Source organism: Dermacentor andersoni, chromosome 9, assembly GCF_023375885.2.
Source record: "Dermacentor andersoni chromosome 9, qqDerAnde1_hic_scaffold, whole genome shotgun sequence".
NCBI lineage: Eukaryota > Metazoa > Arthropoda > Arachnida > Ixodida > Ixodidae > Dermacentor > Dermacentor andersoni.
Genome location: NC_092822.1, coordinates 87,054,708 through 87,080,287, shown reverse-complemented (window position 1 = coordinate 87,080,287; position 25,580 = coordinate 87,054,708). Strand labels below are relative to the sequence as shown.

The following is a 25,580-nucleotide window of genomic DNA, read 5'->3' as shown; positions in this document are numbered from 1 at the left end:
ACCTTCTGGGCACCATGCTCCATATTTAGCTTATTTTGGAGGTCTTCTGCAAGAGCTTTCTGCTGACTCAGGATGACGTCGACTTCTTTTGTCACAGAAGGCATCTCTTTTCGCGGACCTGTTTGAGAAGCTCATCCTGGAAAGCCTCCATTTTCTTCAGCCTAGCATCGACATCACCGTGTGTGCTGATTAACTTGACTCCCTGTCCATTCTCATCCGCTCTGTCGACAGCCTTGAGGGACCCCACGCACACTGCATGCTTTCCAAGACTTCTTGCCATGTATTGCACGGTTTTTCAAATGCAAATACTATAATGCTATAATAACCCAGAGCATGTGCCTTCTAGCAAAAACCGATACGCACAGTATTTAAATCCTTTAAATTCCGCAAAGTTATTTTCACCAATGTTTTAAAAGCAATCAATGCTGCACAGATTTAAGGTATGACACGTGTTCGCACGTGTTCCACCGCTCGGCCACGCTCTCACTTTCCTACCAAAGCAATATTCCCGATACAAAAGCACACACAGTGAAACCACTAAAAGCTTTTAGTCTATCCACTATCCACTAGTCAGCTTAAGAGGGACGTTGAGGCGTCCACTAAAGAGGTTAAGACCGATATTGACACGGAACACATGGATAGTCGCCCGGCGCATTTGTTGGAAGCAAAACAGTCGATGTTAGCGAGATGGAAGGGTCAGAGATTGAATAGAAGGCTTAGAAAGCGTCTAGCAGTGGTTAATCAGGAAATTGAAGACCATTGGCGGGTACTGTGCAAGCAGCAATGAGATGAAGTATGCAATTATATTGATGGTCGCATTAAGATGGGAGGCGCCTGGAGTTTGCTCAGACATTTACTAGATGAGACAAACACTAAATCTATTCAGAGGACTGTGATAGGTAATCAGGCATTTCCATCAGGCATGTCGGGACTCCACGGAGCAGGAGTTGCTGAAGGATTTGGCTGAGAGATACCTTCCGTTAGAGACCTGGCACGATACACCTGACGTGATTTTGGAATATAGTGGGGACGAAAATGCAGCTATGGATGAGGAATTTACTGAAAGTGATATAAGGATGGCGCTGCAGAATCTTAATGGTCGGTCGGCATCAGGGCCGGATGGCATTACGAATAAAATGTTACGGAATTTAGACTACGGGTCAATGGAGTTCCTTCCGCGGGCGATCAATTGCCGATGGAAGGAAGGCTCTTTCCCGGAAGAGTGGAAAGGTGCAACTACTGTTCTGATACCCAAACCGGGGAAGGCCATAGGGCTTGAAAATCTCAGACCCATTTCCCTGACATCGTGTTTGGGGACAGTCGCTGAGCATTTCATTTTAAATAGGCTAACGCGTTATGTTGAGGGCAATGGGGTCTTTTTGCACTCGATGATAGGATTTCGGCCGGCCCTCTCGACTCGGGATGCTATGATCAGGATTAAGCATCAGCTCCTTGACCGGCGGACAAGGGACACTAAGGCACTAATTGGACTTGATGTGGAAAAAGCTTTGGATAAAATCCGACATTCTTTCATTCTACGGGTGCTATCCGACTTGAATATGGGGCAGCGGCTTTTCCATTTTGTCAAGGCTTTCCTTATGGATAGAACGACATGTCTCAGGTTTGGGGAGATAAAGTCGGAGGTCTTCAAATTGGGCTGCTGTGGTACTCCGCAGGGATCCGTACTCTCGCCTATGTTATTCAATCTGGCGATGTCAATGTTGGCTAATACACTGGACACTGTCCAGGCTATTGACATTCTATCTACTCGGATGACATTACTATATGGAGTGTCGGTGTTAGTGATGGAGAGCTTGAGGCTAGGCTGCAGAATGTGGTAACGCTTACGGAGGAGCATCTGGGTCTCATGGGGCTCAAGTGCTCCACTAAAAAGTCGGAGTTGTTGATCTTCAAATCTAAGAAGCTAGGTCGTAGGCCGAAGGGTTAGGTACCGGTAGTTGAGCCTTGCATTAGAATTCATACTACAGAAGGGTCAGTGATACCCAAAGTTGAAGCAATCAGGGTCCTGGGTTCTGTACTTGAAGCGAACGGATCGAACATTAGAACCATTCAGCGTATTACCAAGAAGACGGAGGAGGCCATAAGACTTATAAGAAGGATCTCTAATAGGCATAGTGATCTAGGAGAAAAATGTGCGATGCGCTTAGTTCACGGATTTATTATGTGTCATTTCTCGTATGTGGCAGCTATGCTAAATTGGAATAGGGGTGCAAAAAATAAATTGGAAGCATTAATCAGAAAAGCCGTCAAGTCTGTGTTTGGTCAGTCTATGACTACGACAAACGATATCTTGTTACGACTGGGTTTGCATAATACTTTAGGTCAAATTGCCCGGGCTCAGCGTACTGCACAGAGGGAGCGGTTGCTAGGTACACCAGCGGGTAGGTATATTTTAGAGTCAATTGAAGAATCGGTGGCTGTGTCTCACGATAGGGCGCCCCTACACGAGTTCAACGTGAACCTTAGGGCAAAGATCATGGTTCGTCCGTTTCCGCGGAATGTGCACCCCGTTCACAATGTAGGGAGGCGGGTGGCGAGAGCTAGGGCTTTGTTGCGAGAGGCAAAGGATCAGGAGGAGCAGTCTGCATTTGTTGACGCCATATGGATTAATGGTAAAAATGCTTATTCGATGGTGGTGGTAGATGGCAGAGGGAGCGTTAGAAATGCTGCTTCCGTTTATACCAAAGATCCGGGGGTTGCCGAACAAGTGGCTATTGCTCTAGCACTAATTGATTCAAGAAGAGTTTTGGTGTTTAGTGACTCGCGATCTGCGATTAAAGCCTTCTCGAGAGGACTTGTTGCGAAGCCGACTAACAGACTGCTGCAGGGTAGGAATATCACTTCGCATGCAGTTACTTGGTTCCTGGCGCACATGGGGACAGTGGAGGGAGCCCCCCATAACCTCAACGAGGTGGCGCACAGGGAGGCAGGAGGATTAGTGTGCCGTGTACTCCCTGAAGGGGCTGGATCTCCCGCTCCGGAGTACAGGGACCAACTGGTAACCTACAATGAAATCACAAAGCTCTATTACTTAGGGCGCAGGGTATTCCCCCTGACACATTCTAAATTAAATAGGCCACAGGCGGTTATATTAAGGCTTCTGCAGACATGAACGTACCCCAACCCGGTCATCACGAATAAAATTAATCTGGACTGCGGGGTTTCAGTCTACTCTAGTAAGTGTGGGGGTTTGCTCGATTTAGAACACATGCTTTGGCGCTGCTTGGCGTTGGCCGGTGGTGGTTCTCGAGGTGAACAGTGGTGGCAGCGGATGCTGCACAGTGAAGTGCTGGCGGACCAACTCAGGGCTGTCCAGAGGGCCCGTGTGACGGCAGAGGGGCTCGGCCTCTCTGTACCGACGTGGGAGCGGCCAGCATCAGTCCTAGACTGATCCCTCTAGACTTTAATAAAGTTCTTCGTACCATATCCACTTCCAAGCTACCATTTAAAGCCTACAAAGACTTAACGTCCCTCCTGGTTGCACGTGTTGAAGCGCGTCGCTGTTAAGGATGCTCTGACTCTCCTGCAAAACAAAATATACACGAAACACACCCGCGTACACAAAAAAAAGAAAAAGATACTTGCAAATTTTAACTTCAAGGCTAAAAAATCAGCAAGTCAAAAACAGAAGGAAGCTCAAAGCATGCACAAAAAAATATGATTTTGTCGCCGCCACTCAGCCCTGGAAAAACACGTCCATCCGCCGCAAGATCTCCCGCTAAACCCCCTCTACTGTCGGCCGTGAGCGCAGTCTCTCTGCTACTACCCTGAACTGCGGGAACCTCCAAGTTAATGGGAAAACAAGCAATGCGGTAGGCATCTAGTAAAAGGAGACATTGGTAATACCCTCGTAACGGGGATTTCTAGAATAACGATACGAAATAAAAGCGATTTCAAACGTTCCACAAGGCAAACAAGTCCTGCGTTTACCTTCCTCCAGAACTTACCTAGCGAGAAGGTCATGATGTGTGCAGGCCTAGTGGACGGGGCGCTGCCGTCTGGTCCGATGAACCGCGACGGGTCGAACTTTTCAGGCTCCTTCCAGAGTTTGGTGCTCTGGTGGACGGCCCAAAAGTTTGGCAGCAACACGGTACCCTTGGGAACATGGTAGCCGCCAATCACTGTGTCTTCCGCTACTCTGCAGGTGCGGTGTAGACAATGGAAACACAAAGGTTGGCATACAACGCGAAAATGACAGCTGTACGCCTACGTACACCATAGCGCCGGGCTATATGTCTCGTTTCTGCTCAGTTCAGCGATCAGATCCCAAATATCAGCGATATTCCAATGCAACTGTATTGGCCTACACGCTCGGGTGACAAAGCTCCGAACCACACTAGGGACTACGATGGGAGGAAGAGGAGGAGGATATGTAAAGATTTGTTAGTTTCAACGGAACTATAGATGCAGGCCCAGTATGTTTGAGCCGCTCTAACGTAGACTCAGGCCTTCTGTACCAACACATTCTTGATGTGCGCATCAGAAGCGACCACGCATACTTTGAGTGCTCGTGTCGAAGTAGTCCACTCCTCCCACCTGTCAATGCACTCAGTGAGAGAAAAATATGTGACGGAACTGCAATATGCTGTAGTACATTTGGCCGACAATCCAAGTGGAGAGAAGAAAAATGCCAATAGAATTATTTAAACTTTACTATAAATAGAATCCAAGAATCTCGTGACATTATTTCTTGCCCATGAACATTAAATCGAAATAAGTGCTTAGGAAGCAAAATGACGCCATTAGTACATGGATAAAAGGACAAGTTCTCTGCCGAATGGTAAATGACTGAGATGTCGGTAATTACTGAAGCAGCAGCAGGTAATGTGATTCTAGCTTAAATCAGGAGAATGTTTTACTTTTACAAGGTAACCGACCGTACTGGCGATCGCTTGGCGTATCGCTTGGCGTCAAGTAGAGCAATATAGAGTTGACCACTAATTTTAACACCTAATTGGCGTGATATACAGTGAGGTGCAGCAGTCGGATAACAGCTGCAGTTTGCACGGGAGAGGGCTGAGGCAATGTCGTTGGACGTGACCTTCGTCCGGCAATAGTAGCATTGGTGCGATTTCAGTTCATTTATTTATTTGTCTATTTGGCCATACTGTGGCGCTTTTGACAGCAAGCTTCAGGGTGGGAAATACAAACTGACAAAAACACGTGACTTGCATCTAAATAATTACTCTTAAATACAAACAACTTGTTTCGCAAATACAAGATGTATTTACATCCAAAAATCAGTGAAACAACCTGTGATATTTTTTTTTCAAGAGTATGAACCGAATATGGAGTTCCAGGCACCTGTTAATTAGATTTCTTTGAATCGACAATTGTTCTTTGCCAAGAAGTTGTGTTTAGAGACATAAGCTGCGGATGAATAAGGCGTTTAAGCATAAATATTAGTTATGCGGGGTGACACTTTGCCGTGGCGTCGCAAGCACACCTTGGCATCTACATTCAGGTTTCTCGTATGTAAAAAAAATCCTTCTTCATTTTCGGCGGTGCTTTCTCTACTTCCTTTTTAAGTAAAAAGATTTTGACCCATAAATATTTTCAACACCAGCACAAAAATGTTTGCTTTTTCTTCCTGTTTGGTTGTTGCCTCGGCTCTACCCTTACTGTATCCCTTAATTTTTTAACTCCTTGCGACTTTTGTTTCCGCTCGCCAATTTTGCACGAAAAGTGGTGTGGAATTAGGGAAAAACCAGATGAGGAAATGAGTGACAGTCATATTGCTTATAGGTTTTGTGATTATTGCAGGGGTTGATGATAGACGCTCTCTCGCATTATTTTATTTTCCAGCGTATCTATCTCGTATTGCGGGTATATGATTTCAAGGATCTGCCAGCGTCAGGGCGAGCCGTCATTCGAGGAGGTAATGAAGCAAAAGGAAAATTGAAATGCAACTGGCATTGTCCCCGGCCGCAACTCTTTCCACGAGCATACGGACCAGCCGACTATGAACTGAATCCCTTTTCTGGTCATTGGATCAGTCTAAACAATGAAGGCTGAACTTACGAAGCAACAGCGATGCGCGTTACCATTGCAATAGATGGTGACAACTGAACGCATCTCGTGTTAACCGCGCGGGCACCGAATCAATGACAAAACTGGCCTTCACACCCTAGGAGATGCCGATAACTACCCCATCCACAAGGAGTGAAAAAGGCAGCAAAATGTTGAACGCCGAATAGCTGTCAAGTCTCGAGATCGATTTGGCGGCGCTTTAGGAATGTGTGTGAGGAATGTGGTGGCGTGGGTTGGTGGTGGGTGCATCCCGCTTCGTTTCTGGGGGGGGGGGATGTTGGGTACGTGCTTGAAAACAATTCCCTTTCTCACTCCGGTTGATGCCACCTATCTCCAGCCTCAGCGTAGAGGGGAGTTTGTCAGCCTGCTCGCATTATAGTGATCACGATGATTTGATGATATGCGTTCGGATCTCCTTTGAAAATGGCCGGTGACAAATAGTTGCCTAGCCACCTTGACCCAGTCAGGTATTAATGCGAAAGCATTATATGCCCCATTACTTGAAAATCCAGCGTTGTCGTTGGCGGCGTGCCCGAAAGACGGTACCAAAAATGGCCAATGGCGTGAAGAGTAAAAATTCATAAAAAATGCTCGGATTGACGTCGAATTTGTCAGGCAGGTTTCCGTAAACAGAATCAATTGACCAAATTGAAAATAAAATTTGGCACATTTCGGTACGGGTGGGAACCGAACCTGGGCCTCCGAAATTCGTGACGAGCACGCTTTCCCACCGCTATGGTGGCTACACGGTTATGGTTGACTAAAGTTGTGCCCAGTGCGTGCGTCATTGCACATGTCATTGCACGGTCTCTGTCACTGCCTCTCACGTGTCACTTGCTCTTGTGATTTTATCAGTGCTGCGGCTGCTGGAATGCACTCCGAAGCGTCTACCTCACCGCCATCTGTGAAGCGTGGTCGCCCCGGGAAGCACTCCGCAGAAGACGAAGCAAGGTAACACGAAAATGAATGTCGTGTAAGGTAACAACGTGCAGAACGACATACGGATGAATACCCAAGCGAAAACATTTCCCCAAGGCGACTACAATGCCCTCGCATACCCATACGTAAGCAGTCTGAAGTGTCCTTGCCGAACGTTTTACATAGATCCATTGCAGTCTAGCATTTTGCCTATTTTGTCTTGATCTTTGCTCTCTTCAGTAAAACTATCTCCAAATTGTACAGCTACCTACACCTGTAACGGATGCAAATCCATCAATCTCTTCCCTGCGTGTCTTTGTCCCAAAGCCTCGATTGCTTACCAGCGAATGATTCTGCCTACCCTGAACCTCAGCGTTTCTGGAAGGTGAACGTTTCCTACGGGCCTTGCTGGATAAATACATTAGTATTACATTACGATGTGTTGAGCTGTGTTCGGACTATTGCCGCAGTAGACACACGCCTCATCAAGTTGCCAATGAATTTGCTCCGGTATACTTTTGTGCTATGGGAACTAGCCAGCTCAAGCCTGAAATAGCTAGGCAATGCCCTTTCTGTCATCGTACAGATTGTCTTGAGTTCGTTATTGCAGTATTTGTAAATTTCTTTGATCTTGTCTTTTTACAACCTTTGCTCACAATTTGTCGTCTGTTTCTCGCACTTTCTTTGTGATGACTACTTCACTTATCGTGTGCTTACATGCCATCTTCGTTGACCTCTTCCTCTATTTCGTGTCCACGCTTTGAGCCACAGGTATTTGTGCGCTTTAGCTGCCATTTTTTTTTCATTCATCTCACTGAGTGGTTTTTCAAAAGCAATTGTGCTCTGCGATTCTTTTCTTTAGTTATGGGGTTTTACGTGCCGAAACCACTTTCTGATTATGAGGCACGCCGTAGTGGAGGACTCCGCAAATTTCGACCACCTGGGCTTCTTTAACGTGCACCTAAATTTAAGTACAAGGGTGTTCTTTTTTTTCTCATTTCGCCCCCATTGAAATGCGGCCGCAGGGGCCGGGATTCGATCCCGCGACCTCGTGCTCAGCAGCGCAACACTATAGCCACTGAGAAACCACGGCGGGTCTCTGCGATTATCAGGCGTTAAAAGAGACCCAACCCATGATATTGTGCGCCTAATAATTAGTTGTTTTACTGTGGGTCCCCACTGCTAATCGGCCTGCCAGTCTTTTGTTGACTGCTAACACCGACAAGATCGCTGATTTTAACCACAGAATGATATTAGCGAGCTTTGGCGTCGGCACAATTACTCTATTTCGAATTCCTCGCACCGTCTCATATGTATTGCAGTCTCATAGTGCTTGACGTTTCATTAGCACTGCATTCCGTTTGCCCGTTATACGCTGCGGTGGCCTGCTTCTCGTTGATTCCAAACGACGCTGCTGGCGTCACCGGCTGTGCTGGGAGCAGGTTGGTAAATACGCTACTCGGGGCTGAGCTCATTCATTTCAAGCGTTGCGCAGGCACAGCTGCGTCCAGCAAGGAATGCGGGGGCCACAAGATTGCATCCGTACGCTACAGCCTCGGCGGCACGAGGAGGTATAATTCATTAGGAACGTAATTTTTAACCCCATTAGTATTCCTAGCGTATTTCCTTCACTTTGCCGTGCTGCTTCTGCTTGATTTCTAGCTCCGGAGTCGTCGCTATCATTCGATATACAGAAATAGGTTTACATGTCCATCGATTTGGTTCGAACCCGGTTCCCTCAGCACATCAGCGCGATGTTCTACCCATTAGGCCATGGACACAGGCCTCGTAACTTCATGTAGCAGGCTTACCTTCTTCGATCTTGCAAGTCAGTAGTTTGAGATACCTAAGAACCTGAGTCACAGCGTGGCAACAATTTGTCGATAAAAGTGAGGGCGCTCGCTCTTCCAGATGAAGAAAAGATTTGGTTTGCTCCTGCAAAGGAAGCCTATTCAATCCCATCGCAGTTTATTCGAAGCCAGATATACTAAACTCCAATTTTGCAGTGCTAGCGGGAGGAAACTGGCTACGGTTTGGATGTCGTGCTTAGTGAAGATTTCTTAGTGGCATCCAAAGGTGCTCAAAGTCACCCAATACGGAATACAACAGCTACACGCATTGCCCTGTCCATAATATGATTAAAGGAAATACACAGAACCGCTTACAGAGTCTGCAGAGCCCTCCTTGCAGGTAGGACATGCCGCCTAAGAAGGCCTCGTCAGCTGCTGAGCTGGAATGTACGCTGATATGTTCACTCGGTAACGAACACGAAGCAATGGAAATCTCAGAATAACCACTAGAGATTGCAAACAAAGGTGTCTTCGGCAATGCGATGTGTGGGTACATTGCTTGAATGATGTCTGCATTTACGTCGAGAGTGATTATCTGCTGGAATCTTGAAGCGATGCTTTCGTAGACCCTTTCTGAAATTTGGAGGTATAATCTAACCGCTATCATTGGCGACATTGACTGCACTGATATGAAAACGGTGAGCATAGAAGTTACTGCAAAAATTTTTCGCCGAAACTCGCTGCGTGTATCATCGTAGTGTGGCGCTGTGGTGCATTCTAAAATGTCGAGCATGTCGTGTCTTGCAATTCAGCACGTTTTAACGATGAAATTACCTTGGGTTTCCTCCGCAGAGCCGGTCATGCTGTCTAAGGGACGCATTCGTCACTGAAATCTGCAGCGACGTATCTTGTCGCAATGCGTCATTTTGCCTCAGGACAGCTTCGCACACACCGATTCCTACAGTAGATGTAGATCCTTGTGATCTACTGGCACGTAACCACGCTAGGGGCTTGACCAATGATCGGGTAGCTTATAATAAAATCTATGCGGAATCTACACAGTGTTATTTTTCTACGATAGACCGACTATAATACGCTCACTTCGAGTGTCCAGCAGTACTTTTCTTTTGTTTCGTATAGAAAGTAACGACAACATTTATAAATAATGGGAGGGAACTTATGGGTATAGTTATTATTATTATTGTTGTTACTAATAATAACCTATTATGTGCAAACGGCTATATGAAACCAAAATAAATATTCGTAAAACATATACTCGCAATAGTACTGCTGGTGCTAGCAGCGGCAGCAATAGATGCCAAATTTGAGACCATAGCGTTTTTCCAACGTTGCCGGTTAATCATGTGCAATATAGTTCGATATATATTTTTGCGACATAACCAGGACAGGCGTGATCGTCATACCCGCGAGGGATGCCAAAAGGTGTGCACGCTTTCCACCGGTACATCTCCCAGATGGTGGCCATGGTGAGCGGCATGCGGACGTGGTCCGGCCACGCCGGCAGCCGCTCTCTGCCCACAACGCGGTCAATCTCCTGCCGCACCTGCTCCTGCAGAGTGTCTGGGTAGGCGGCAAAGTTGAGCACGTGGCTTTGAAGGAACAGTGCCACCACGGCTGTGGCGCCCAGCAGGTAGTCGGTCACGTTGCCCACCAGCCGGCCCTCTGCAGGCGACAAAGGAAATCATCGCTGTAGGCAATGCAGACAATCTCACGCCTCGGCGGGTCGTACCGTGAAAGCATCTAACTTCAAAACCTAGATGGAAGGTCCTAATGCAATGAAATTTCACTTGGCAAAGCTTGGCAAGAAAATTGCAGTAAATAACACTGATGGAGTAACGGGATGGTATACAGGGGACGTATTCTGAAACGTTCGCCTCCGCGAAAGTTTCGCCCTGGCCACGCCTCCGCCAACGGCGCGCGCTGATTGGAGATTTTAGCAAAACGGGAGGAAATTAAACAGCGCAATCTAGTAGTTCCGGCCTACGTCATTTTAACGTCATGGTGCCGATGGGTGCTCTCGACATGTATTGAATAAGTGAACATGTCTTTTGGCGTGTCTTGGCGTTCGGTTGGTGGTGGAGTGTAGTAGAGATAAGATAGGTGGTAGTTTATAGTAGTCTTTTTGGTGGCGTTTTACACGCGTTGTTTCGCGGCGATGTTTGTTGATTCATATAAAATAAAACATTTCACACCTCCTTATTGAATTGATTTTACTTAAAGAGGCCGTAAGCAAACGTAGTCAGTGCGCAGAATCCGTACTGCGGCCAGTACACTCGAAAACAACACACCCCAGCCGCTCTGCACTCGCCGGGCGCGATCTCTCATGCGATGTGAAGCGTTCGAGAGTGCGCGTTGGTAGTGCACGCTGACGTCACGGGTAAGCAGTCGCTTGGCTTATTGAATGTGACTTTCGCGGTGGCGAAACTTTCGCGGAAGGCTAAGATTTCAGAATACGGCCCCAGATCCAGATTTTAAGATCAGCGTACAAGCCACTACACTTTTCAGGCTTGGAGTAGTGCCTGAAACCTGCAAAACGTTTTGTCGAAAGTCAATAGGGCTGTGCTAGTTCAGGCGCAACCAAATTAGCAAGGTCTATACGGCTTCAATCAATCAATCAATCAATCAATCAATCAATCAATCAATCAATCAATCAATCAATCAATCAATCAATCAATCAATCAATCAATCAATCAATCAATTATTTGTTTATTTATTTACTGATTCAGAGAGGGGAGGCCATGGGAAGCAAAGGCTCTAGTGAGCTTGACTAGGCTTCCCAGCCTATTACAGTTTAGCAGCATGCAGTAGCGGTATACATAACCTGTGTACAAAAACACAAACATAAGACAAAACCGTACATTATGCTTGTATGTAATGATCGAGGAAAAAAGTGAAAACCGAAGAAAAACACATCGAAGACAATTTTCATATTCGGAATTCCAGATATAAGATCCACACGAAGAAAGCAGGAAGCTGAGACCTGTAACATGAGATATGAAAACCATTTCGTGTTAAAACATTGAATACGTAGGGTAGAGTTAATTTCAACATTTGGCCTCTGCAATTTAAGCGTGGTGTTCAAGTTTCAAATTTTTTCATCAGCCGTAAAGGACACACAGAACCGTATCCGGTTAACTGTCCTATTTCTTTAAGCATTGAGATATTGTTCTTTACTTCGTATTTGTATCGAAGAACTAGGCGTAGGTTACAAGTAATAAAAACCGTTGGAATTTCAGTAATATTGAAGACCTGTGCGGAAGGATGATCTCTGGTTAAGTTTTAAATGATGCGTAAAGCTTTCATTTGAAGCACATAGACATGTAAGATTCTGTGCGTGCGAGTGCCCCATACGAGTTGGCAATAATTCACTTGTGACATGACCAAAGATTTGAAAAGCAGGAATTTGGTATTAGTAGGAAGGACGTTAGTATTACGGTATAAGAGACCAATAAAACGTGAGGCATCTAAACAGACATGACTGAGATGCACATCCTACAGCAACTTTTCTGTAAACCAAACACCAAAGGCTTTTAATGCTAACACAATTGCTATGTTATTCGAGCTATAAGTAAACAATTCAGAGCATAATACACTTTTACCCTTAGGTCGAAAAATGATCGGTTTTGTTTTGGCCGCTATAATTTCTAATGTATTTATTGAGACCAACGCTCGAATATGACTAACATTTCGTTATCTTTTCTGACCGATTCGTCAGGTTCTTTACCACTGAAAAATACACTGGTGTCATCAGCGCATATAACATAAAATTAGTTAGCATAAATAAAAGAATTATGGCATTTTACGTGCCAAATCGAAGATATGATGATGAGACATGCCGTAGTGGGAGACTCCGGAAATTCGGGCCCCCTGGGGTTCTTTAAAGTGCAGCTAAATCTAAGTACAAAGGTATTTTCGCATTTGGTCCCCATCGAAATGCGGCCACCGTGGCCGGGACTCGACCCCGCGACCGTAGGTTAAATATGGACGATGTTGTTAATATATGAATTAAACAAGAAAGGTCCCAGCATACTTCCCTGCGGCACACCTGGCGTTGACGCGACAAATAAGGAGTCGCGAGTTCAAGAGCATGTCCTTGAATACCAGAGCTCCCAGGCTTAGGAAGAAGGAGAAGAAAGGGGGTTAACTGAGGGGCCCGATTTTTATTAATCCTATGACGAGAAGTTAACAAACAAAGACGACAAGGGAAACACGGGGGGAATTACTTGTACCTACTAATTGAAAAAAAAAAGAAAAGATAAATTAATGGCAATTAAAGTGAATGATAAACCAACTTGCCGCAGGGGGGGAGTGTTAACCTTGGGAGTGTTAACCAGCGCCGGCGCCAAGGTTTGTGAGTGGTGCCGCTGGCTAACACTCCGAAGCTTAGTTCTAGTAGTAACGCATAAATACCCAAGAAAGTGGATGGGGGTTTCCCCATCCACTTTCGCTAACTAACGCTCACGCCGCGGTAGCTCAATTGGTTAGAGCGTCGCATGCGTAATGCGAGGACGTGGGATCGTTCCCCACCTGCAGCAAGTTGTCTTTTTTATCCACTTTCATTGCCATTAATTTATCATTTCTGTAATTAAATTATTAGGTACAAGTAACTTCCCCTATGTTTTCCTTAGCGTCATTGTTTGTTGGCTTCTCATGATAAGCTTAGCAAAAAGTTATTTATAATTTAAAATATCGTAGACTTTCTTAAAATCAATATAGAGGGCTCATACTAGTCGTTTTTCCTAAATGTTTCTGATAATAAATTCTTTTTGGTCAAGCAGCGCCGTTTCAGTCGATCTATTTTTTGTGTGAAACCATCTTGGAATGGTGTTAAAACGCTATGTTGCTCAATAAAATGGGAGAGAGGAGTTTAAATTATTTTTTCTAGACCCTTCGAAAAACCGGAAGATATTGGCCTATAGTTAGCAACGCTATTTTTATCACACTTTTTGAAAACCGGAATGACCCTAGCGACTTTCACTTGAACAGGGAAAGTGGAGGTCGTAAGACAAAGGTTGAAAACATGGGTCAGTGAAGGTGCGATCAGCAGGATGACATGTTTAACAGGTAATATCTGTAAGTCGCCATCATCCAGCAAACTCCTACCTTTAAGGCTACGAAATGTGGTGGTAACTTCCTGGTTATCAACCGGAGAAAGAAAAAACGCTATCGCGGCTACCGATGAAAGAAATTTTAGCGCTTCTGAATTGCTCCTGAACTGGGAATGCACGAGGAAAGAGTTTTTGAAGGAATTCGCCAGTGAGGGATCACACGTCTCAGTTCCGTTCATGATCATTTTATCAAGTCTTTCACTTTTACCTGCAGGATTAAAAAGAGTGGATAGTTGCCGCCAGACAGCGTCACTGCGACCACTGCTATGCTGGCAAATGTCTGCATAATATTGAGTCTTAGCAACTCTGATGTCCTCGTTTAATTTATTTTCGATACGCCTTGTATCGCGATAGAGTTAAAAGGTCGGTAGTATGGACAAAGGTTCTGTAAAGCTGGTTTTTAACGCTTATGCCTTGAAGCAAAGAAGGGATAACCAAGGGCTTCCGAATTTTCCCCCGTTCTGATGTTTTCTTGAATGGGAAGTGCTCAGCATATAATGTTTTAAATTGTTTCATAACGTTTTCATATGCAATATCTCAGTGCTGTAACTCTACAGTATGCATCATTCCATGACGCATTTTGCATTGTAGCACGAAATGATTCTAGGGTGTAATCGGTTATGGTCTGACAGTATCGATAACACAATAATGGGCGTTTAGTCGTTTGTTTCAGCGCACACAAAAATATTCCCATGTGATGACTCAGGTAACAGCAAACAGCGCCTGATTTTTTTCAGTGACAGCTCAGCGTTAGTTACAAATGTGTCAAGAAGTGTCGCTGACTGCTGCGTAACACGAGTTGGCAAATTAATCACATCTGAACTTGCATTAGAAGACACCGTGACATCAAAGTCAAATCGCAGTGTACTATTGTCCGACATATCGATGTCAAAGTCTCCAGCACAGAAAATTGGGTCATTATTTTCAGTAGCGTACCAAAGAAGATCACCTAAACAATTTATGAACGAAGATAGAAATCCATTTGGAGCACAACAGAAAACAAAATACAGTGTGGTTGGCAAGGAGAGAGAGAGAGCACTTCGGCAGTTGTCAGACACAAAAGAGAACTCACGAATTAAGTATAATTCAAGATCATAACGAACAAACACCGAGACACCACCACTTCGACGTTCACTTGGTCAGTTAACAAAGCACGTCTGATACACTGGCAGCGCGAACGCAGTCTCGTCGGCGTACCATGTCTCAGATATCATTTTCGCGTCAAAGGAAAAGCCGAAACAATTTACCAGCACAGTAAATTCATTAAAATTGTTCCACGTTGAACAAGAACTGATACGAAAGCATCTAACGGAACAGCAAGAACAGAGAACCAATGTGCCCTTTTATCTGCTCAGGCTTCATGTAGTCACCCGACCCCTGGGCAGACATTTCTCAGCAAAAAAATGCGCAATAAACTTTGGCCAAAAGAAGCCGCTCACGTATCTGCCTGCTCAGTCTCAGGAACTGCAATGTGGTTTGATGCAATGATGCGATGTCTCATTGATGCAATGCGCAGAGCAGGTGTTGAATCCCCTCGCCGCGCAAGCAGTCGAGCCGACAACTTTTCTACAAGAAATGGCAGCACCCAGGAACCGCTTGTTTTTGCGCTAAAGTGCTCATTTAAAAACACGGGCCTTGAGGGGCCTTCGTACTGGAGAGACTGAGTCGTAATCCGAGCCTTCCTGGCTATAGCTAGTAGCTAGTAGTAGTAGCCAGCTAGTATAGTATAGTAGTATAGTACAGTATAGTATAGTATAGTATAGTATAGTATAGTATAGTATAGTATAGTATAGTATAGTAGTATAGTATAGTATAGCTAGCTAGTAGCTAGCTAGTATAACAGCGTTGCTGTTATAACTCAACTGTTATGACTGCTACCGGTCGGGAACGGCATCTAGCCGGACGGCCACGAACATAATAACGCTCACGTAAGAACGGGAACACTGCGCCCGTTTATTCAGTGACAGCCCTTTCCTCAGACGTTCCGAAGCCGCTGCGGCGCTTGTGATGACGTCAGTCTCGCGCCACGGCGAACGCGGTTTTTTAATTTTTGGTTGTAGTTTTCACTTTGCAGCACTCTTCCCTCCTTAAGGTGAGTACCGCTATACGGAATTTCTTGTACGGGTCGATCTACGAAGCACAGCTGGTTCAGCCTCTTCTGGTAGCGTCGCCACACCAGATGGTTGATCTCGCGAGTGTTGTGCCGGCACAGGACTGTATGGAGGACGGACTTGATCCACGTGACGCTGAAGCTCACCTTCTGCCATTTCAACGGTGATAATTCGGGATCCTCTTGTTTCTTTTACTATGGCTGGCAGCCACCTTCCTCCCTCTCCGAAGTTGCGAGACCAAACAAGAGTGTCCAGGTTGAGCTTGCTTTCTAGATCTGACTGTGGACAGATAGGAAAGGTTACGGGCGGTGGAAGGCACGTGTCTGACCGAGAACGAACTTGATCAGCCAAAAGACGTTGCGACGGTGATCGTCCATCATCCAGGGGCGTTCTACGGTTGCTAAAGAGCAGTTTAGCCAATCGCTCAGCTAAGTCACCTGATCGAACCTTCTTGAGACCATCTTTCAGCGTCCGCACGGCGCGTTCAGCAAGCCCTTTCGATTGGGGCTGATATGGTGCCGTACGAAAGTGCTTTATGTTTTTTCCTTTCAGAACCTTCATTAAAGTCTCTGACGTGAACTTAGTTCCGTTGTCTGTCACAATGGTTCTTGGTAGGCCCAGCCAGCTGAAGATTTCACGCAAGGATGTAACTGTTGATTGTGCTGTGGCATGACGCACTGTATTTGCTTCCATCCCTTTCGAATGTGAATCTATGGCCACTAGGATCATGATGTTATTCACTGGACCAGCATAGTCTAAATGTACACGTGACCAATTCTCGTGCGTTAGTGGCCAGCTTACTGGTATTATTGCCGGTGGCATTGCGCGTGATAGTATGCATGTAGTACGATTCCTACTGATTTGTTCGGTCAATGCCGGGCCACCACATGACCGTATGGGCCAATGCCTTAATTGCAGACATTCCCTGGTGCATCTCGTGCAGGAATTGCAGCATGTCACCACGAGCAGCCTCGGGAATCACGACTCTGTGGCCCCAGTAACTGAAAGCTTAGTAAACGGTTAGCTCACTCTTTCGTGCGAAGTATGGGTCCAACCACGGATCGGGTGCTTTGCGCTCCTTTGGCCAACCATGAAGCACGTAGGACTTGACATTTCTAAGTTGTTGATCTTTCTCGGTCAAGTGTCTCATCGCCTGCGAAGAAACTGGCGTGTCATCCGGCTGCTGCAGCGAGTGCATGTACTCGTGCAGCTCCTCTGATGTGTCGTCGGTGGTTTCTAGAGGAAGCCAACTGAGTGCGTCTGCATTCAGGTTGTCCGAACCAAGTTTGTACTCCATATTGTACTGGTATGCTCCCAGCAGCAAGGACCAAAGCTGAATTCTCCCGGCAGCCATGATGGGCGTGGGCCGATCTTCGCGAAATTGACCCACCATCGGCTTGTGTTCTGTGATCAAGGTGAATGTTCTTCCCAGTAGGTAGCCTCGGACCTTTGATACCCCGAACACTAGGGCCAACGTCTCACGCTGCAGTTGGGAATAATTCTTTTCCGCTTTGGCAAGTCTTCGAGAGCGAAAACCTATAGGCTTGTCCACATTGCCAATGTGATGGCACGGTACCGCTCCGATTCCGTTCGGTGACGCATCGCATTCCAAGCGCAGCAGCAGTGACCGGTTGAAACGAGTGAGCATTTTGGCATTGCATAAAGCATTTTTTGACTTCTGAAACGCTTCCCGTTGTTGACAGCCCCAATTCCAGCGACGTTCTTTCGTTAGCACATCGTAGAGCGGGAATAGCAGACTGGCCTTATTGCGAAGGAACTTAGTATAATACGTGAGAAGACCCAAGTAGCAACGCAGTTCACTCACGTTCTTGGGTGTTGGCGCCTTCATGAGAGTGTCCATGTTCTTCTTCAGAGGTTGCAGCCTTCCCATACTGATCTCGTGGCCAAGGTATGAAACCTCAGGCAACCTGAAGGTACACTTATCCTTCCTTAGCTTGACGCCGTACTCTCGAAAGAGCTGGAGAACTGCCTTGAGGTTCTTTCCGCCGTCATTTCCCATGTGCATGATGCATTCCCACCCCTTATCTGACACCATTATCGAGGGGTCCTTAAGCTAATAAAGCTGAAGTAAGATATGTTCTATATGACAATTATTATGAAATGCCACACATGCCAAGCGACACATACCTAGTGTCTGAAGTTGGCGTAAAAGAGGTTTATTCATGAGCGGCAAATACCCAGAGAGAGAAAAAAATGATAAATGAAAGGCAAGGAGGTTAACCACGACTGGGACCGGTTGGCTACTCAACACTGGTGGAAGGAAAAAAAGGAAGGGAAAGATTAAGAGAAGAAGATAAAGTCCGCGGTGGATATCGGCGACGTAGCAACAGTTTTATGCTCTATATCACTGATGGTCACTAAGTCCGCAACACAATCGGTCACTCAATTCGGTACCTTTGAAAAATTGCAGCAGCACTTTTGTGGCCTTTTGCCGCTGAGGTATGCGAGGGCATGGTCCCAACATCTTGTTAAAGTTCAATGGTTTTCTATCCAAATGATTTAGAGCTGTGAAGATGTCCTGCCTGTCATTTTCAAAAGATGGGCAGTAGCGCAGTAGGCGCTCTAAAGTCTTCTATCTGTCATTAGAATCACACATATATATGCACAGTTAACGCAACGCCCACGTGTAAGCGGCACTGCGTTTTTTCTTCACTTCGCGGAAGGCCAGGTAACAATGATGAGTGAATGGTGAGTGAATGCAATCCATGGTGAGTGAATTCAGGTGTGTGCCGCTTCTTCAATTCTATAGGGTGCGCTAGCTTGCTAAACGTTGGACTGCGTCAGTCCTCAACAAAGGTACAGAAAAAAGATGGTTAGTTCCTTCGTGGTTCTTCCTAGCATCTGCGCCTGTTAGGTCGTTGCCGGAAATACCGCAATGACCCGGCAGCCGCTGGATCGATGGAAACAACTTTATTTTAAATCCGACAAAGTTTAACGACGTGGGCTCAGGTCTCCCATGAGGGGACTTCGATGCCTTGCCTCGTCGCCGCCTCTCGGGCCCGGTGGACCGTCCACTCTTGCGTCGATCTTGAGGTGGGAGCCGCCCAGACGCAAGAGCCGCCGAAGCTACTGTCATTTTAGCTGATATAACAGACCACTCCCAGAACATGTGCCGCAACCGCACCGGATTGGGGAAGGTGTTTGTCTGCAGTTGTCGCCAGACGACTGCCTCGCGACATTTCAGCTTGGATGTTTCGAACCACGAGGTCTGAACTCGACGCTCTGCGCAGCGGGTCAGTTCTCGAGCAGAGCGGTGTGCTACCTCGTTCAAGTTAGGGGGCGGGCCTCGTCGGTGGGGGTGGCGGCTTGCGCTGGCAACCGCATGATCGCGGTGCTATTGAAGTGCTGTCGACCAGCTTTCCTCAGGATCTGGAGAGCTTCGGAGGAAATGCGCCCCCGCGCGAGTCACGAACTGCGGATTATGAGTCGCTAAGAACTACCTCACAGAAGGGGTCGGTAAGCGCAAGCGCAAGCGCAATCGCCGTCTGTTCCGCTGTTTCGGGGTATTCCGTGCAGACACTACACACATCATCAGCCGCTGAAACAGGACGTTCGTGTCCTTTTGCGATCACATGACGGTGCGTTTCCCGTATCTCTGACACCAGTTGTTCACACGACCCGCGACGTAGAGCCGACAAAATACATTCTAGGGCCATCTATAAGTCGCAGAAAATAGCCTACCGATTAGCCGGTTGGTTGTTAATACTGCAACTGCGCGGTTTGTGCACATCCATACTAAGCAAAGGAGAGGTGGAAAAGAACGAAGGACGAGGACTTTGCTTTTGGGAGGGTGGTCTCGCCCCATCCAGTGCGTTATCACCGAGCCTTCTAAATAAACGCCTCACGCCTTGCAACACTTGTGGTGGACGTGCTGTTTAGCCCGTGCGACCACGGAACTTTTCCTTCCAAGTCTTCGATGCTGTTGTCGTCTTGCCTGCCGTCCGCCATCGCCACTCGACATATGTCCACTGACGCCGGCACTTCCGCGTGCTCGCCTCCTGATCCTTACCAGCCGCATCGGAAGCCACGCTCCTGCGGAGGAAAAACTAGGCAAGACGTCGATGAATGGCTTACACATTACAAAAGGGTGAGGAAGACCAACAAATGTGACTCCAAGGCGCAGCTTAGAAATGTAGTGTTCTCGTTAACTGATACCGCGCTCGTCTGGTAAGAGCATCACTAGGACACCCCGACAGCCTGCAGCACTGTCGTTGAAGAAATCAAAAGGTATGCTGGTGACACCACTGCCAAAAAAGCGTTCCGAACTAACACTCGCCCAAAGGGCTCAACTTGGTGAGGCTTGCGCCGAGGAGCTCTTGACGCTTTGTAAGCAGGTTAACCCACGTATGTCAGAAGAGGACAAAGTTGGCCATCTACTCAAGGAGATTGCTGAGGACGTCTGTGATTTCCTCATCAACAAAAATAATTTGGACTCGGTTTTTGACGTCATGCGACGTTGCCGCGGCTTCGAAACCCTGACGATTCGCCGAATAGCGACAAAATTTGGTTAGTTGGCCAACGTAACGATGGCGGCAGGCATTGACATACATACATACATACATACATACATACATACATACATACATACATACATGCATGCATGCATGCATACATACATACATACACACACACACACACACACACACACACACACACACACACACACACACACACATATACATACATACATACACATCCCTCGGATAGTGCGTAAAGTATGCTAAGAATGTTAATGCATTTAAATAACAAGAAGCAAAACACAAAGGCGACACACACGAGGTTAGCGAAGCACACGTGGGCACGAGCGACGCCTACAGAATGACCATAGTGAAGGCCACATTATAGCCACGGCTGCCAGTTGTGGTAGTTGTCGAGGAAAAACAATGAATCAACAAAATTAACCAACATTACTCCGCTTCGTTATGCTGTGGTTCCTTTCTAAAAGTCGCAAGCTTTACTTGCGATAATACGTCCATTTTGCGATCAGAAGATTGGAACCTGATCCTTTATGCTTCAATTTATGACAGATTAATTAATCCTTTGCACCCTAGTTTCTTTGACGCTTGATTACCCAGAAAAGTGATACATATACAAGTGGGCCCCAAGTGGAGTTTTTGAAACTTAACTCGAGCTTTCCTTAAACTTGGGCTTTCTTTTACTGGTAGTAAAAGTTGTTTTTTCCTTAAATTTAAATTCCGATCTTGAATACGGTGATGCCAGTCGCTCAGCCCATCCTAAGGAAAATGAAGGCCCGGGAGAGTGACCACAGTGATGCGAATGGAATGTACACAGGAAAGCTCGACAAGGTCGCAGCGATCCCAACGCACGGGTATGGAGGTAGGCTTCACAGCTTCACGCAGGCGCTGCTACCTTTGAAAGAAAACATGCGCTCACAGAAAGCGTAAACGCTTCTTCAAGGTCAGACAGGATACCTAGTATGATGGCTCTTCGCAGAAGCTTGTGTTCAGAATTCCTCTATCGTCTGGCGCCTGTTGCGTGGAGCAGACTGGCAGATACCTTAACGAGCGCTGGCGTGAATACGCGTGCAATGTGCGCAACAGGAAAGAAGGTTTTTTTTCTTTTTTTTTTTGGCACAGAACATAAGCGCATGCTTGTACTGCTTGGTTCGAAAGGACCTCAACTATCAAGGCGAAATCCTTAGATGGCTCACGGGTCGACGACCATCCGGCGTTATGGCACCAAAATTTAAGCACATGCGCCTGTAAGCCATCAATCTTTATCAATAAAAGAGCTCGATTGCCTCTGCTAGCGTTAAACGGACACGCTTATAAATAATCAATCTGGTTACAAACGTGTCCCCTGAGTGACTTTTCCGGTCTTTTTCATATTTGCCGACAATGTACACGTGTCTTATGGTGTTTTGAGGAACATAAGTACGCCTGCACGAACTGGAAATAAATCTGTTGTGTTTTGCGCTTGACTATAATTTGCCTTTCCGCGTCCCTCTCATTCTGCCTGCGCTACAAGAAGGTAGAAGGCAACATATATACAAGCCCATGTAGCTATCCCATTCAATTAAAGTGTTAAACTAACAAAAATTCATTCAGTGAACATGCGTATGTGTCTCAAAGCGGCACAAGTGACGCGAGAGCGGCGCACATGCGTCAGCAAGCCATCCATTGCCCTATCCGACAAAGAGCTCCAGCTTTTAGGAAAGCGCACTTATGACAGGCGGTTGTTGTGCTGCTGTACATTTCTTTTTGCATCTCTTGTTTTTCTGGTAGCACTTGCACTGGGCTAGTTGGTGCATGTCAATCATTAATTTACCGTCATAAACACGATCGCATCCATGAAGGCAGGACGAGCGCTTTCGTCTCTTTATGCACTCGGTACGTGATCCCCTCTATGTTAGTGTGTTTTCGGCACTAAATTGATTTTTACTTTTCTTGTTTTTTATGATGGCTTCACTTTTTGCTACTTGCTAGTTTTCCTTGCTTCCGCCTTTTCCAATTCTTGTTTCTTTTTCAGATAGCTCTTTCACTTCCTTGTATAATACGGCGCATTGATAATAAGACTTGAGTTGTCTGAACGGGTTTATCATTGTCACTTGTCTCGTCCATGTTCAACCTTCGCGCAATACACTTACGATTATGCTCCTCCACCAAGCTTCTGCATAGCGTAACTGAGCCGATGATACGTGCCTCTGGAGGTACGCCCACATGGCGCCCTCTATAAGAATCTTCACGCACTTCGCATTTTCTTTCGAAGAAAATTCATCGCCTATTGTTCAACTTGCCCCATTCTCGTTGCCTGTCGCCAACTCCAACTGCCTCGCCGTTCTAATCTTTCGCACTGGCTCAGACGCATTTGTGTTCCGTGGACTTTCGTAGCCAACTGGGCTCAGTCCTGGTTAACCTCCCTGCCTTTCACTTATTGTTTTCTCTCTCTGTTGTCCTCCCGATGTCTGTAGCCATCACACTCAGTGTGATGGTTACAATCACACTCCGCGCTGACCAAGCGTTGATGCTCTCCTGGTTCGCACTGTCGTCATTCGTCAAATAATCCTCGACATCGCCGGTAAATGTGCCTTTCTTCAGGTTTTAATGGAAATATGTTTTGTGCAGTTTAAGAACCCGAGGTGTGGTTAAAATTAATCCCGAGTTGTTTATTACGATTTCCCTTATAACCCACTGTGCATTCTTAGAGAGCCTGATGGTGATGTCGTTGACTTTGCTAGCTTAGCGTTTTCGAAAATATTTCCGCTGTCACTCATAGTATCAACACCCTCGATGCTAACTGCGTCCGCCAAAGTCCTTATCGTGTGGCTAACGCAGGACGCTAGTCCTGTGTGATGATGATGAATTGATGAAAGGCACAGTGCTTGCCTGTAAAGATGTCATGTCCGCTGCCGAGTTCCTTCAGCTTTTCGTTGTAGATGTCGACGACAGCTTTGTTACGCTGGGAGACGTCCATGTGCAGCGCTCGCTGGACTTCTCTCCTGCAAGGGAGGCAAACGTGCTCTTGCTGATTATCTTAAGAATCTGGAATTTGACTTGCAAGCTTGTGCATTGCGAGCCAAGTTGTTTATATTTACGCACTTTTTCTACGCGTCGTCAAAGATGAGCGGCAGCTTATGCGAATTTGTCAGCAAGTATTTGCAGAAATGTCATAGCTACCCCGATTCTTCACAAGAAAAGAGGGAAAATACTGGCGAAAAAAGGTGTCAGTGATAAAGAAGCATTCGCTGCAACGTCTTACACTGTATACTCGCAAGCACAGTTCAACATTCTGGATTAGGAAGGATTAGGGCAGATCTTTTCAGCTAGTTGCAGTTTGTAGTTATTGAGCAATGTTGGAGATGTCGAGAGTTACTGTGTAAAGGTATACAGCCACGTTCGGGCACTCGAGCAAGAGAAGAAGGTTAGTGATTATAGTAGAGAGCCTCGTGGAACCTGTATGTATAAGCACATTCATATAGCTGCAAATATGCCAAGTAGTTACGGGGGCCCGTAACTAATTGGCCTATATACGAAATTTGCCTATATTCACCTATATACAAAGTTTAAGACATTATTGTAGCGGAACAGATTTTCGTATGTCGCGATGAGAGGCTCGCCATTCTCGCCAAAAAACGAGAATGCCATGACCTCGACAAGCTAGCGGAAGCGGCTGACCATTATTTGCAGGGGCACAGCCTGACAAACCTTGCCAGAGGTAGAGGACAGAGAGACTAGTAAACCAGTCTTGCAGAACGAGAACTGCGAAACAGAGGTCGGGAAATAAAAAGTTCAGTGCTTTCTGTGTGGGAAGCAAGGAAACCATGCTGCAGGTTTTGGGACGCGGTAAAAAAGACCGAAATACTCGTCTTGCTGAAAACGCAGGAAACATGACTACAAAGCTGACGAGTGCCCTAACGTAAAGAGCAGCAACAAGGAGGCCTCAAGTGCTATTGCTGAGTGCGACCGGATGCCTGCCGCCCGGAGTGATCTCATGCTCACGTGAAAGCTCATGCTCACTTGAAAAAGTTAGACTGCCCAGACGTTGCCGAAGAACGAAAAGCTGTCCTTGAATAACGTCCCAAAAAGTCAAATATTGTATAAATCTTCTCTTTTGTAGAAGTTGACCTAAAGAGCTAGCCTTATTCTACTAGCCTAATTTAATTAAGATAGTAGAATAAGGCTAGCTCTTTAGGTCAGTATATGAGGGGAGTTGACAGAAGTGAGATGTAAAAGTAACATGAGAGGGAACAACAGCCACTAAGTCAGCGACTCCTGCCTTCATGCCACGTTCACGTAGGTCTAGCTGCTGCACATGCATATTTGTATCATTTTTATTACAGCAAAAATCATACCGCGAGTCCTGTGCTTTTCTCAGTGGCAATCGCGCCACGCGTCCGCGGGGCTGTCACATAAATGTTCACGTTCCCCTCTCATCACTCTAGGCGTGTGCACTCACTTGGACATGGCTTCAAGTTCATTGGCCAGGTCCTCAACGGTCACGCGGGGCGAACGGGGAAACAGCCGGCGCTCAAGCCTCTTGAGCCATTGTGGGCGGAAGTCGATCGACGAGGCAGCGCTGCCTAGCAGAAATCCCTCGAGGTGCTCGTCCATGTCCCTCCGGCGCGGATCGTCGAGGTCCAGACGTCGACCCAACAGGAACGTTACCACAGTGTTGCACGCAGACCGAAAAAAGAAGTCGCGCGGCAAGATGGGGGCACCGCCGAATTTGTCAATTGTGCCCATGAGATGCTGAGCTTCGACCTGCGCCCAATCAGAGAATAAAGACGCTTTCTCAAGGAGCTTGGAAGATGACCACCAGTGACCCAAAAGCGGGGATGCCGTTTTAGTAGTAATGGCTAGGCATAGAGGCAAAAATGTGGTTTTATTTACAAAGCAATTTTAGCCGTTAAAACACTGCGATCCTTCATCCCTGGGTTCATGCACCAAACCTTGAAGGAACACCAGGAGACGAACGCTCCGGTCCCCGTGGACCTTCACCATCGAAGCTAGCGGCAGTACATAATCAACGCTGTTTTGTTTTAAATTTAACTCATGGGGTTTTACGTGTGATCACCAGGATCTTATTATGAGGCAGGCCAT

The 25,580-nt window shown here is 46.4% G+C and overlaps 1 protein-coding gene across 1 annotated transcript in view; it reads right to left on the bottom strand.

Moving 5' to 3' along the window:
- Positions 1-25,283, bottom strand: part of LOC126528368 (uncharacterized) — a 30,546-nt gene extending 5,263 nt beyond the window's left edge. Inside the window, exons 1-6 of the mRNA XM_055068951.1 lie at positions 24,937-25,283; positions 23,367-23,479; positions 17,825-18,045; positions 17,029-17,482; positions 10,184-10,442; positions 3,969-4,159 (exon numbers count right to left, since the gene is read on the bottom strand). Of these exons, the coding sequence (XP_054924926.1) occupies positions 3,969-4,159; positions 10,184-10,442; positions 17,029-17,482; positions 17,825-18,045; positions 23,367-23,479; positions 24,937-25,223 (1,525 nt within the window). The 5' untranslated portion in view covers positions 25,224-25,283. The remainder of the gene's footprint in view (positions 1-3,968; positions 4,160-10,183; positions 10,443-17,028; positions 17,483-17,824; positions 18,046-23,366; positions 23,480-24,936) is intronic.
- Positions 25,284-25,580: the final 297 nt, after the last annotated feature.